The sequence below is a fragment of the Corvus cornix genome, chromosome 1A (assembly GCF_000738735.6).
Source record: "Corvus cornix cornix isolate S_Up_H32 chromosome 1A, ASM73873v5, whole genome shotgun sequence".
NCBI lineage: Eukaryota > Metazoa > Chordata > Aves > Passeriformes > Corvidae > Corvus > Corvus cornix.
The window spans coordinates 11,815,289-11,830,023 of NC_047057.1; the positions used below are offsets into that span (position 1 = coordinate 11,815,289).

The window sequence follows — 14,735 nt, forward strand, 5'->3', positions numbered from 1 at the left end:
TTAACAAATCCATAGGCCTGAAAGTTTAAGCGTTATTATGAAGCTATGGTTTACTAGAACAGAACAACTTTTCCAAAACTTTACAATTGCCTGGTAAACGTTTCATAGTTTCCCAAATACCTTTAATTTCTCTGCTTTTTTTGAAGTAAAGGGTTTGGTTCATTTTTAATCACTGTCTCTATATGTAAACTACATCCAGAGCTAGGCTGCGCTAATGATCATCTAGGAGGGACAGCACACAATGCCCAGCAAACTCACACCACTGTGGCCTGACCAAAACAAGACTCTGAAGTTTCTCCATATACAGCTACACAACTCTGAAGTTTTCTTTCATTATAGATATTTTTAATGACTGCAAAAACCATGCATTTTGGCTTGAAATAGAACAAAAAATTGTTTCAGTTAGAAGGAAAGGTATTTGCAAACGCTAGGGAGCATGTAAGTAATTGGCTCCCACAAGCTTTACTATCAAATGACTGCCAGCTAAGTTCTGGCTCTGCTTTTATTTTTCCTTCAGGTCTGAAATTGGCTGCTTTAATTAATGAACAGTTTGAGACTGGAAAATTCTGAATACATTTAAATTTTTATTGTGCAGTACTTCAAGCTGTTCCATCTTACCATTGTAGACTTACCAGAGCAAGAACCTGAGCCTTCTGTGAACTGTATACTGCTACACATCTTGAAGTTTTCTTTCACTATACATTTTTTTTTATCATTGCACAGCAGTTGCACCAGCAATTATTCCAGATGCTCTTGGAATTAGGATTTCACACAAAGATCTCTCAAGCTTGCATTAGCTGATCCATGAATACTTCTACTATTTGAATCACATTAAAAATCCCTAGCAACAACAAATGTTGCCAAAATTTTCATTCAACAGATCTGTAAGTATCCTGATTCTACACTGCCCTTGTGTACTAGTCAAGAAAGATTAATAATAGAGTTGATAACAGAAAAAGGAACAGCTCTCTTCATAAACAGCCTCATAAAATCAGAATAAATCCCTTATCATTCTTACCTAGCTTTGAGGATCAATAGTAAAACAAAGCAAAGTTTTATTTAGACATCATGGAGAAAAACAAAATTAATTACAAATAAAAAAAGAGGTGAAGCATCTACCCACGGTCATCTGTTGTTAGGCTTATTCTTAAGCATCTGTATTACTTAAGCAGCCACTACCATGAGCCAATCCATTTCTGCCCTCACTACTCCCCCAGGCTTGCCAAAACAGACACTTTTGTCCACATGGTGAATTTGTTTAAGAAACTAATCTGGCTGATAGTCATTTCTTACCTTACCATCCCTAGAGCAGCACTTAATTATCACCTGCATCACTGTGCAAACATGCAATTGTTTATACCAACAAACTGGTTAGGACAGGGAAGGGTGAGAAGAGGAATATAGTGTTGTAAACAAAAACTACTTATGCCAGCAATGGCTTAAAAAAATAACGAATTAAATACCCTCAATTTAGAATTCACTGTGTAGCTCAGTTACACATACCGCCAAGTTAGGTCCAACAATTCCTCCTACCTTTTCATTTTCAATCTACTCCCTTCCAAGGTTTCATTCACACTTAGTACTGATGATGCTGAAACTCTCCATTTACGTCCTCAGACAGTAATGTTTCATATTATAACGAAGCACATTCAATAGCTACCTACCACCCACAAGGCAGCCCACTCCCGTTACTACACATTCCACCTCTATTTTGCTGGTATTCATCAGGGGAACCAAACCAACAGAAAGTTATTCATGCCTATCAGCTACACCTTTGCATGCCTCTGGATACAAATGCAAATAGGCTTTAGAGTCAGGCCCATCAGTGGTCCCTGGAGCCAATTATTTCTCAGCGCTGGGTTAAATCTTACCAGCTATGGGCACTGTATCAACTGAATAAAGACGCCTCTTCTTGGATCTGGGATAATACATAACTATTTTTCATTTGTTTCCAGGTGCTCCAGATGATTCTCCCTGTCCAATATGAGCATTCTCTAGTCCCCAAACATGTCTGTGATCTGTAGATAATATGATAGAAATTTTTTGTTACATGCATATTCTGTTCAGGTTGTGATCCCTAATACAACAGTAGCTGTCCATAGGGGACACGCAGTAGGAACAGAGATGACAGACCCAGGAGCCAATTTCTTTAGCAATACATGCCTTTAAAATAAATTATTTTCCTCTCTACCCTCATCTTTTATTGCAGTCTTGAATAAAAGAACACAAAAGTTGGCATATGGCCATCACATTTAAAAGAGCAGCCTAGACTATTACTATGATTAAGAACAAGAGCAGTGTAATTCTGTGCTATTGCTGAAGCAGTCACCAAAGGGAAGCTGGAGTCAAATTTCCCTATACCAGAAAGGAAACTGCCTTCCTTTGCTCTCCCTAAACAACTAATTTCATATAACTACTTAATTTATAGGGAAGAATGCTGAAAGAACAAGAGCTGGAATCAAAGTTTTCTTACCTGCTCTGCAGGACTGAGGCTGACACACACAGAAGCAAGGCTTGTGCATTACAGCTGTGTTATGGTACACAAGACAATACCCGGGTCACAAATCAAATGCAGACAATTTTTAAATCAACACAAAAATAAGTGCAGATAGCATATACACACAGCTGCACAGGAAAGTCATGGATTCCAACATGGATCGCCCTTCACACTTAGAATTTCAATAAAGCTTTTCCAAAAGAGCAAACATGAAACTTGTACCAACGCAGCTACAGGATTCAGAGCCCAGCTCTGGCGTTCTGGCACGAGCGGCATTTGTGTAACTATTTATGCAAACGAGTAGTTCATTAGTTTCAGTTGGTTACTGATGTGACTCCAGTTAATGACAGAGGCACACCTTGCCAGGACGGGGTTTACTGTTGGAAAAAACTGCCAAACTTTGAAGTTGAACATTTAAAAACACACTTTAACCACTCCTGTGTGCTAACACACTCTACATCTTGGAGTTTGTATTTTAAGTTACTATGCCATTGAAGCTCTTAGCACACGTTTTTCTTAACTAAAATAAAGTTTTAAAATATTACAAGCTCACACTCCATCCTAAGGGTAAAGGTTTTCCATCTAACATCTTAATGTCAATTAGATATGACTAAACCCAAATACTATTACACGTAATGAAATTAAGGCTCCACTTGAACATGCTGTGGGACAAAACTGATTTCCTTTGTAGCATGTGGTTAGAGAGGCAATGTAAGAACTGTTTCCATAAAAATGCACAGAAATAATGTTAAAACTTTGATGTATAGGATCCACATGGCAAAGTACGATCTAAAGCTCATTTAACATCAACTCTGGCACTTTTATGTGTGCAATTGCTATCTCCACTTCATTTACTAAGCCTTTTAATTTTCTTTTTCCTCGTCTCCCCATGCCAGAAAGGAACAAACACTTATGCAAACTTCCTCTAGACTCACACCAAGAATAATCCTTTAAAACCCTATAAAACCTCAGTTGTCCAGGAAGTGCAGCAACACCCACAAACTCAATTTTATTTTTAAGTTAATAGATAGTCATAAAATTTTGTTTATATTCATATTTAAAGGCTTGTCTATTTTGATTCCCTCTTTTCAGTTCAAAGTCCAAGCACATAGGGTCCAATGTAATTTCTCTGCAACATGAAAATACTTCTCTAAATTCTTTCTAGTTCTACTTAATTTTCAGTATAAAATCAACTTCTGCTTGTCCTAACAACATTCTCTCTCTCCCTCTGTTTATGTATGTACATGCACCCTATACATATGTGGATTTTACAGAACTATTTATAACATTTGAATTCAAATTTACTGAAATCCAAGCAAATAATTTCAAGGTCAGCTAAGATAAGGAAGTGACAAGTTTTTCTTCGTTGAACTATATGTTTTTCTTGAATGCACCTGTTCAAAAGCCATCTTTCACATGAGTTAAGCCAAAAGGTCACCAGCCTTTCCAAATAATAGAAGTTTAGAATATCCAAACTTCATACTGGAAAGCCAGAAAACACATCCAATACAGCACCCTTAAAGTTCTTTAACTGAAACACACCCATTTAAGAAGAAATTCCATGGGACAGTACACCAGACACAGCAAAACATCAATACTCAAGGAAACTGGAAACATCATGATATGTAAATGTTTTTCATTACACCCTTTTTTCCTATATATAAAAGGCCTTTGATTCCATCCCCACAACTCTAGATTACGAAGTCTTCATGTACTCTAAATGAAATGCAAGGTGCTTTGGTTGTTAGTCAACAACAGAAGTGTTAATACTAGAAGTTGTGTGGTTTGGGTTTTTCTTCTTATGGAAGAGTCAAGGCATACTTCCAACACAAACATGAGCCATCTACTAATTTTCAAGGCACCATCCTAAACACATAGGTGTTTTAAGGAGACAAAGTATTTAATGTAAACACACAAACACCTTGCTATTGCCACACTCTTATTATCAGAAACAGTTGAACCTCACTGAAACCTTCCCTCAAAAACCAGTCCACAGCATGAGAAAACTATTTCCAAATATTTTAAGCAATAAAACCTGTTTTCCTATCATAAGCCTTACTCACCAGGCAGTAGCACTAGCAGCTCTTACCACAGTAACAGGTCTTAGAGAAGAAGTAACTCTCGACATAAATTCTTTAACACCCAATTTTTCACTCACAAATCTTATCAAACTTTGTTTTTCACAGTTGGGGCACGATGGCAGCAGTGTTTTCACAGTGTCACTTGGCAATGCTCAGTTCTCTTTCCTGAACAGCTTTGTCAAGATTATCTGCTTGGGCACAGTTGTAGGCTATCCAAACTTGAATGATCCCTTCCTTGTACAGTTGCTAAACACCAAAATGTTACGTGCAAAGAGTATATATATAATACATAACTTTTTTCCTAGACTTTTTAAGAATATTGAAACTAAGTGCAGCATCTAGTTTATAGAAAAATCCTTTTTACTCAAATCTGCATTTAGACACGAGGCAATCAAGTGATTTTCCATGGTTCTGGCTCTGAATGTATCAGAAATAGGACTCACACTGCAACCTATAAAGTTAAAGCAATAGACTGAAAAAAATTAAAGTAAGATTTAAAGTGAGGAAAGGAGTCAGATGTGACAAAAAGCAGAACTAATTTCACTGCAGGTGTTAAGTATAAAGACACTAATTAATATGGCAGTATTTCTGTTTTTCTCATCACAGACAAAATAATTGCCTTCCTTTTTGCTAAAAAGAACTTAAAAGCCATTTCTGAATGAAGAATTAACAGTTTTGGTTCAATCTTGAGCTTATAAAGGCTGAGAAAATAGTACATTTCTCCTGGTTATTCCTCAAATCTACTTAGTTAATGCAAGTGAATAAAAAGATAATAATGGATTGTTTCCTCTTAAAAAGGCTGCATATCTCTTTTGATTTGAGACCAATCTGAAGCTGAATAACTGTTATTTATATTTGAACAGTTTGACTGTCATCCCTTACTTCCTCCTCTCCATCATAACTGAATCAAACTGGGCTTTCCAACCTCCACATATTAAAAATTCCCATTACTTCTTATAATAAGACATTTCAATTTCAGATAATTTGGGGTATTTTGAAAGCAACTGTTGCAATAATTCTTGAATTAATAAGAAAAAAAATCTTATTCTTGTCTTCCTCAAAATCTTACCTACAAAATAAATCAAGCTTCCTACTTTCTTAACTGATACAGCTGCTACTATGAATAAAAAAACCCTTTTCAAGGGTTTTTTGCCCGAAAACTGAAGTGATTTTCCTGTCACTATCTTTCATTTTGATGCCACTTTAGCCGGTGCAGTTAAAAAAAAAAAAAATTAAAGAAAAAATACTTACGTACAAATAGTACTTTCCTTTACAACTAAAAACTTGCTTCATAATCGCCATTTAGTAAATGGAAAAAATCATAATCGTCACTAGAAAAAACATTTCTGCACAAGTTAATAAATTTAACTGCATGCAGTCAACACCTTCCCCAAATCCTTGCTAGAGATAATTGACGATCATTGAGATTATTTGACTGCACTAATTACATTAAATGACTTCCTTAATATCTTCCACGTCTCACTATACAATGCGAACACCCCCCCCCCAACTGCAATAAACATCTGTTCATGCCTCCTCTTCAAAGGAAAACATTCTCTAAGCCGCCGATACTATCAAGCGGATTTTTTTTAAGCGATTATATAACTTGTTTCTTCCCGAGCGCTGCTGCAGCATGTTTTACTGTCAATTGGTGGGAACTAAAGCTTGCGCTGGGAGGGCGGGGGGCGAACGCAGGACTTTTTCTTCCAGGGTTTCTTTTCAGCGGTGCGAAAGGATCCCCCCGGTCCCGTCCCCGCTGGTTTTGGAGCTGCCGCCCGTCGGGGTCTGTCCTCAGCCGGGGCGGCGGGCAGGAAGCGGGGCAGGGGCACACACTGAGCGCCGTGGGCAGCCGGGCTGTGCCGCTCCTGCCCGGCCGGGAGCAGGGCTCGCCAGCCCCAAACACCTCGCCCGCCCACCTGCGAACTTTTCCGGGCGGGTGCCTGCTCCCGCTCCACCCCGCTCCCACCGCCTTCCGCAGCGGCTGCACCCGGTCTCCCCCACACTCACCGGTGGGGCCCCGGTCCCGTGTGTGTGTCTAGCGAGCCCCGCTGCCGCTCTCGGAGCAGGTGCTCCGCTAGCCCGGCCGCCAGCCGGGCTCTGACGGCGGCAGCTCGGGCAGCGCCTCCCCTCCGGACGGGCACGGGGTGGGAGCTGCCGGTCTGCTCGGTCCGGTTCCCCTCTGCCCTCAGGAAGGCGCGGGGGCAGAGACCCCCCGCCCCGGAGTGCTGGTACCGCTGGAGCGCCGCTCACCTCCCGGGTTGCTGCTGCTGCCGCCCCTGAAGAGTCTCGTCCCCCTTCTCCTCCTCCTCCTCCTCCATGGTGCCGCTCCACCCCTTCCACGGCGGCGGCTCTGCAGGTCTCCGGTAGGAGCTGTTGAACGGCTGCGGATTTCCACCTGACCAGCTCGCCGCCGAGGGCAGCACGGCGAGCTGCAGGGAGCAGCTCCACAGCGCCCGGCGCCCCACCATAGCGAGCAGGGCTTCCGCGGCGCCCGGCCCTTCACCGTGGCGGGCACGGGCTCCCCACAGCCCGGCCCCTCACCATGGCGAGCAGAGAGCACCACAAAGTCCGGCCCCTCACCGTAGAGGGCAAGGGCTCCGCGGCGCCCGGCGCTTCACCGTGGAGCGGCGCCGTTAACAAGATGGCGGCGGGGGTCCGGGACTGAGGGATCCGGGATGTCCCGGAGCCACCGCGGGACAGTGTCGGGGTTGCCGGCACGTTCTGCCCCTGGAGGCCGGGCTGCTCGTCCGCTCTGAGGAAAGGGAAGCACTCGGTTGTGCTCCTGACCGCCTCCGATGGGAAGTAAACGCTCCCCGCAGTCCCCTTTGGGAGCACGAGCATGCTCCGACCGCCAGGTGCTGCGGTGAAAAGTTTCCTGGGCTCGGTTTTCTCAGCAGCCCGGGGTAGTGTCGCCATCCCCGGGGGTACCGGCACTCACGGGAGATGCGGTGTCCGGGCGAGGCCACTCTCTCTCAGTACAGCCCGCCTCGCAGGCACCTGTATCCCCACGGCCTTGGGAAGGTAAAACTCGCGTCCAAGTCGCTTCACGTGGTGGGTTACAACCATCCCCTCACTCCCCGCTCACGTCTGTCAGAAGTTTGCAGGCAGTTCAAAACGATGGGCTGAGAAGTGAGGCATTTTGAGGCACCCAACCCAGAGGAATTGGGTTCTCAGAAATGTGTATTTTAAAAATACTTCTTTACCTCCTTAGGGACAATGGATGGCAAAGAACAAAGCTATGTGTGATACGAAAAACGCCCCACATTATATAGCAGCCATATGAAATCTAAGACTATCTGGAGCTCTGATAACATGTTTATGTACATTTTATCTTGAAGCTTGGGACTGGATGTATCATTGGTGAAGAAATCATACCTATTTCAAGGCCAAAATTCTCAAGGCACGCCTTGGGAGACTAGAAATATGGGCCTTACTCTTTTGTTATCTGTCATTCTCTTAGTTTCCTTAAGGTAAGGGAATGATAAAACTATCAAGCTGCCTTGTTCTGTATGAGTTATCTGTTTTCTATGTTCTGTACATACCGATACAGATATGTATTGGTTGCTTATGGTCAGGCAGATTTGCTGACCTTTGCCAGTGGAAATTCCTAATTTATTTCTTACTTCTGGCCTTTCTCACCTGCTATTTCCTGATCATTTCATCTACCACTATGTCTGATGCTAAGCCAGCCTTGTAGCAGCAATGACTTTTACTCATAATTATTAAACACAAATCTATATTGACTGAAGTTATTTCTACTACTATTTTATAGAGTCTAAGACCTACTAAATGACTTAGATAATAAAGCTATTCTGATCAATGACCATTAACAGTAATAATTAGTGCTTATGTATAGAAACCTGTGTAAGCCACTAGTAAGTGCCTGCAGGCTAGTAGTAGCTGATTGCCAACAGTTGCAGATTTGGGGTGCTCATCCTACACTTCAATTGAGTATCTCCTAGTAGGCAGCCCTAGCTCCACATGTGGTGTGAAAATAGTTTGTATATCACCAGTGCTGCAAAAGCTAAAGCTTGGGAGGCTCTGCTTTAGTAAATGCATTTTGTCTGTACTACAAATAGAGATGTCAACTGTTGGAGGCTGGAAGTAATGACATCTGGTATCTGTGGTGCATGCGGCTTTCAATTTGAAAGGAAACATGACTGGTGAAGAATGATATGGTTGTTCAATTTCTGACACTGCTAGAAGTCTGTATCAGTGTATTACCAACTGTGCCACACCAGCATGCACAGCGTGAGAAAATTCTATTCCAGAGGTGCTGTTCAACAGAACCAGGATTTTAAACTAGTTTCCTATTTTCAGTATTCCCAGGAGCCAACTGAGATGTCACACTACTCCTGCTTCTTTGGTGAGTTTTGATTTTTCAATGTCTTGTGCACACAAACACATCTAAACTGAGGAAAAGTCCCAAGGGAATATCTGTGCTCAACTAGTTGTGTAAACCCATAATAGTGATCTTTCTGACTCTTAATACTCCCCAGACATGCTAAGAGGACTGATGTTAGGATCCTGCAGGAGTTGGAAGCCAGAAGTTATTAACAGATGGGAAGGTTCCAGCCATCTGTGCATGAGGTAAGAGTTTTTGCTTGGCACCTAGTCTTAGGAAGAGAAGATGTAATAATTTTATTTCCATCAGTGGCATGCAGTCCTGATTAGTCAGGCACTTTTACTACTCAGACTGACCCTATATGTTATCCTCTATATATGCAAGTAAAAAAGTTATGGGAGCTTCTTTTTACTCCATAGAGGCACAAATACTGAGGGATAGCAAAGTGGGATTATTTAGGAGTCAGTGTAATTTTTTTCCTCACAGTGAAATTTAACAGCTGAAACAGAACAATTTTTTATTGAAATTTTTGGGGTATACCATTTCATTAACTACTTGGAAGGATAATTTCCTTAAACTAGCTTAATTTGCTTCATGCAACAACCTGTATCTTAATTAGAAGCACATGGTTAGTGTTTCATGAATTGTATCTGCAGTGCTGTCTTTCTCTTGGAGATAGTGCATTAATCATGGGCAGGACAGCTTGACTAACTTGATTATAAAATTTCTCTTGATGAAAGGTTTAACCTTCTCCACAACTGAAGTTTATCAGTATTTTGTTTAGATCTCTCAAGTATAGTGTTAATGTGTTTTCACGAAGTCTAATTTAGTTGGTTGACATAAGCTGTGTCAAAGCAAGATACTCATTGTCTTGGCAAATAACTGAAGCACAACGTAAAGCAAGAAAAAAATAGAAATTCTCATAGTTAAAATTTTATAGCTTTATAACTGAACTGTCTGAACTTGATTGAAAATCCTCCTAGATGACAAAGTAAAAATGTTGTACCATATCTCACTCCATACTAGAATAGCGAGTCATAGTCTGAAGTCCCTTTTGGCTGAGGTTGGCTATATACTAGGCAATGTTTATTGTTATAGTGCAGTTTATTGCAGAAAAAACCTACACTTGCTGGAACAGTTTGTGCTGGATAGCTGAGTGAAATAAGCTATCCTGGAAAAAAAATTTCATCACTCTAATACTGGCAATACTGGAATTTTTACTGGCATAGAAATTTAGCACCAAAAGAAATTCTACTAGGCTAGTAAAAGCTTCTCTGGCAAAGCTGGCCCAGATTGGACATAACCAGAAAGCCTAACCTTGCCCTTCTAATTACAGTGTGCTGCAGTAACCACCCTTATGGTATCCACCCTCTTTAGGAGAGAACTTGAGGGAGAAAAGTTACTTGGCACCTGTTGCAGGCAGAGGCAAGCAGTTTCAAATCATGTAGGATGTTAAGTTAGCCAGTGAAAGAGGGTTACACAACCAGCTCATATATATATACATACATACACACACACACATATAGGTACAAAATGCTTCACAATAATGTTCAATCAAAACATTAAATTGATATATGTACAAAATTTATATATAATAGATATATAATAATTAAATTACTGTAAATACTATGTTTACCATTACAAATCCAAATCTCTTACATGATAAAGAATTTGACAATTTTGGGGACTATAGAGAAGGAACTTATGAGGTATAGTTAATGCTCAAAAGCACATTTTGCTTTGTTTTATGTGAAATACTCTCTGATGCCTTGCTAGCATATTTTAACTTCTACTTAGGGAACAAAACTAGGAAAGATAACAAACTGGAACTATAACAGAGACATTTACTCTGTGTTAAACCAGTAACGGGCCAAGAACATTCTCCAGCCCTGACACTAAATTCTCCAATGCCTGTATTTTCCTACAGATAAACCTTCCTAGGCCTGAAGAGCATGTGGTTGTATCAGAATTACTGTTGAAAGTCTTACCAGGTCTATGCTAATCCCTAAAGATGCTTGGGCACTATGTGGGAGAATGCTATTCAGCAAAACTCGGGTAGAAACCTTGCTAGTGATTTAATGCTTATTAAAGTGCAGTAATGTCCACCATATGTTGTAGTTTACTGGAATGCATCTAGCCTTAGACAACATCTGATTTTGAGATTTAACCTTGTATCTCAGAGGAAATTAAAGTTTTTAGGTTTGTTTCCAAAATTGGTAAAGCTTGGCAGTGTTATTGTGAACAAGCACTACCGTGAGATGATGCTGTTATAGCCAGTAGCTGATAATGTATTGTTATTGCATAGCATTTTGCAAAATTGCTATCATTAAAATTGACTTAGGAAGTTCAATCATAGTGTTTAAAAGGCTGCATCAGATTCAGATTCCTTTGTGAGTGGCACTGTTTAGAAAGGAAAAATCCTTGCTTTTTTGCAATTGAATTTGTAATTGAGCACAAGGTAGGGTAACATGTTTAGTAAACAGGAAAAAATTCTGGATTTACAAAGGAGAAAAAAATAAGAATATGCAGGATAGCTCCTAATACAGGTTGATATGACTGTCTTGATTTTCAGTTGGGAATTAGAAATTATAGAACATTGTGCTGTTTTCATTGCAGGCAAGATATGACAAACTGTTTCTTTGTGTCTAAATGCGTTCTGGAAAAGTGTACCTCTGTAATTTCAGGCTGATACTAAAATGGATTGAGTTTGTGAACTATCCTTTGTTTAAGGGAGTGTTTCTCATGCATAGTGCCATGGCTTGAATGTTGGCAATTATGAAGGTCTTAACTATACCCTGTAGTTTTAATTTTTTATATGACCAGGTCATTGTCTGAATATGTAATGATCCTTATTCTCATGCCATTTATATGTGTGGCTTCATTTTTTTTGTGGCTCTAAGAAGTATTTGGCTCTACCTCTGTGCTTTTATTCGCCACAGAGCAAATAGGTTACTCTGAGACAGAAACACATCATCTGGCAACCCTGGCACTGGGTCTTAATGGGTCTTAAAGATGGTCTGGCTGCCTTCATGGCTGTGAACAGTGCCTTTCGGCAGAGTCTCCTGCAATAGGGGGGTTGGGGGGAGGGTGGGAAATTCATCCTGTCAAGACAGCGCTTCCTTGTATATTTGGAGTACAGTTGGGATGAAAAGTGAGAGGGCTACTGGCACTGGCAGCACTACAAAGTCCTCTGAGACAGACAAGATGCAAATGTGTAGCAAGGGAAGGAGGCATGGTATGAGAGTATGGAAGAATGTACTCTTAGGGACTTCATCGTGGACATACTGGAGCTGTCCCAGGCTCTGTACATCTGCAGGTATATCTAGACTGCCTCAAGGGGATGCTCATAGGGTGCACAGGCCTGAATTCTCACCAGCAGTGTCCCAAATAGGTTGATCTCCAGATGATTTTGAAGGTGCATCAATACAGTGATGAACTGATCATGGAAGTGACAGGTCAGTTCAACCATTTATTCATATGCTTACTCATATACTTTCAGAGCACATGTGGAAAGGCAAAGCCACATAGAAATCTAAAATCATGTAGAAAGAATGAAATTAACCAAGCTTGGTGTCCTCTTCTATTTACTGCTCTCTAGTCTCACCCTCTCAGTGCAATAATCCAAGCCCACTTCTTCCCATGCCTTCCATCTGTTTTGGCAAGAGACAGCGAGTGCTGTGGTTAGTCCGGTTAGTCATATGTGCACGCAGACTGGCCAGCCAGTGCACCTGCCCACTGCCAATTGGCTTGTGCTCAGATAATACATGCTGCTGTGTTCTGCCTACTTTTCCCATACTCATGGAACTAATTTGAGTCTGCTTCCTATATCCAGATACTGGTGTTAAAGAAATTTATAGGATCTTAATTACTTTGGGCTGTATTAGGCTTACTTCAGGTGTATACTATTACCCCTGCTCTTTCTATTATGAGTAAGTAAGGATTTACAATATTTAACCAATAGTAAGGAACTAGTACTATTAACATGCTCCATGGTCTTGGTCCCTTGACTGACCAGAACAGATGCCTTTGGAGCACCATTATATTCCACCAAATACAGATTTCTGATGTTTACTGTCTATGAAAACCAGGCCACAGGAAAAAAGACAAATGCACATCCAGGTTTCTTCACAGCATGAACTGGGATGCAGGTGAGTTGTCCACCTTTACTAAGAAAACTGGGAATTCTCTAAGATTTCATAATCCACCTAATCCATCCATCCATCCATCCATCCATCCATCCTTATCTTTCTTTCCTTCTTTCATGTATTATTGAAATTGGCCAATTAGTTTGAGAGAAAGGCACAGAGCATGATTTCACAAGAAAAAGGGCTAAAATCAGATGGTGATGGTATTGTAACTGAGACATTATGGATAATTTAAAATGAATTAGGGTTTATATTACAATGAAAAATACATTGTGAAAGGGAAAAACAAGAAAAAATAATTACTTTTTAAGTCATATAAAGTTAAGGGAAATAATCATAAATAAGGAAGAAATTGTGTAACAATGAGGTAAGTCAGCTTCCTTGTGATTGCTTGTAGATATTCAGAAATGATGATCATCCTTTTCCTTGTTTCCATAAAACATTTTTTTATCTTTATTGTACAAGCATCATACAAATACAGGACTAGAAGGGGCTTTAATAAATCCCATTGTCCAAACCATGACATTCAGTGAGGGCCTTTCTTAATTGGAGTATTATTGTAACTGTCAGCATCCCATGCAGGCATGCTCTGTGCCACATGGAGCTGCTTTCAGCTGCCAAGCTGCTGTTCTGGCACTAATGAAACTGCTGGGTTCCCAGGCTGAACTCAGTACCCTGTTACTGCCCTCCTGAAATATGTCTGAAACCTCTTCTTCATCCACAGCACCCAGGAGGGAGAGAGAAAGGAAATCCACTTTGGTTTTAACAGCTGGCACTGAATAGAGGAGAGAGTTATAAATAAATGGAAATAAAGAATGAGGGCATGTGACTGAAGCCATGACAGTCCCTTTTTGGTATGGCAACAGATAAGCAGTGCTCTGAGTGACAAAATGTCAGTCTGAATGTGTAGACACTATGATGATGTCAAAAGAGTCTCATTTGAACTGGGATTCAGGAGGATCCTCTATTTAAATCCTGTCTGAACTACTGACAGGCTGCATGACCTTTAACAATATACAGAGCTCCATGGGTCAAATTGGTCTTTGCTGCAACTAAAATGACTACAATGGAATTATTCTGTGACTGAACTTGATTTCTCAGACATCAATCAATGCAGCTGGTTCACTGAATAAATGAAAGAAAGCAATCATAGATGTCCCTGGAAAACAGATGCATCTGAACTGAGTCTTTTAGTTTTGGCAAAACTAAAGCAGAAGTGCAAAACCATTACTTAAAATGCATAAGTAATTGCTGATAGTGGGTTATTGACAATGTAAACTCCCTGAAGGTAACAAAGGCGTGAAAGTGCTATTGTCTTTTCTAAAGGGAACGTAAATGTCACATATCTTATTTAAAATTTGGAAAATGATGGATGCTTCTTTAAGTATTCTGGTATAGATTGCTTTTTCTTAAAAAAATTAATAATGACAAATGACTCAGGTATTTATGCTGAGTCATTTACATTACAATGCTGCACACTGGTAAGCTTCTTCCCTAGAAAATGCTTTTAGAGTCAGATTGTTATTTAATAAAAGGTAAGTGTCATGGGCAGACATATTTTTATTTATTAGACAATAAAATATAAGTGTCATGGGCAGAATGGGAGCTTCAGACAAAGTTTATTGGGGAGGACCCCTCCTGCCTCAACTTGTTGAGTCACAAGGTGC

At 40.5% G+C, this 14,735-nt stretch overlaps 3 protein-coding genes across 5 annotated transcripts in view; 1 reads left to right on the top strand and 2 right to left on the bottom strand.

Annotated features, from left to right (window-relative positions):
• Positions 1-7,318, bottom strand: part of NAPEPLD (N-acyl phosphatidylethanolamine phospholipase D) — a 21,555-nt gene extending 14,237 nt beyond the window's left edge. The window contains exon 1 of one of the 3 annotated variants that reach the window (XM_039571234.1): positions 6,829-7,318. In XM_039571234.1, coding sequence (XP_039427168.1) covers positions 6,829-7,046 — 218 coding nt within the window. In that variant the 5' untranslated portion in view covers positions 7,047-7,318. Of the gene's footprint in view, positions 1-2,473; positions 4,395-6,585 lie in introns of those variants that run through there. The other 2 variants (XM_039571235.1, XM_010395654.4) reach the window with 2 other exon arrangements.
• On the bottom strand, positions 7,054-12,717 carry LOC120411868. The gene is given in 3 exon segments (XM_039570432.1): positions 7,054-7,226; positions 7,229-7,549; positions 12,555-12,717. Coding segments are annotated over 3 exon segments (633 nt in total). The 3' UTR covers positions 7,054-7,077.
• Positions 9,063-14,735, top strand: part of PMPCB (peptidase, mitochondrial processing subunit beta) — a 26,002-nt gene continuing 20,329 nt past the window's right edge. Inside the window, exon 1 of the mRNA XM_019283571.3 lies at positions 9,063-9,168. The gene's annotated coding sequence lies outside the window, so the exon portion shown is untranslated. The remainder of the gene's footprint in view (positions 9,169-14,735) is intronic.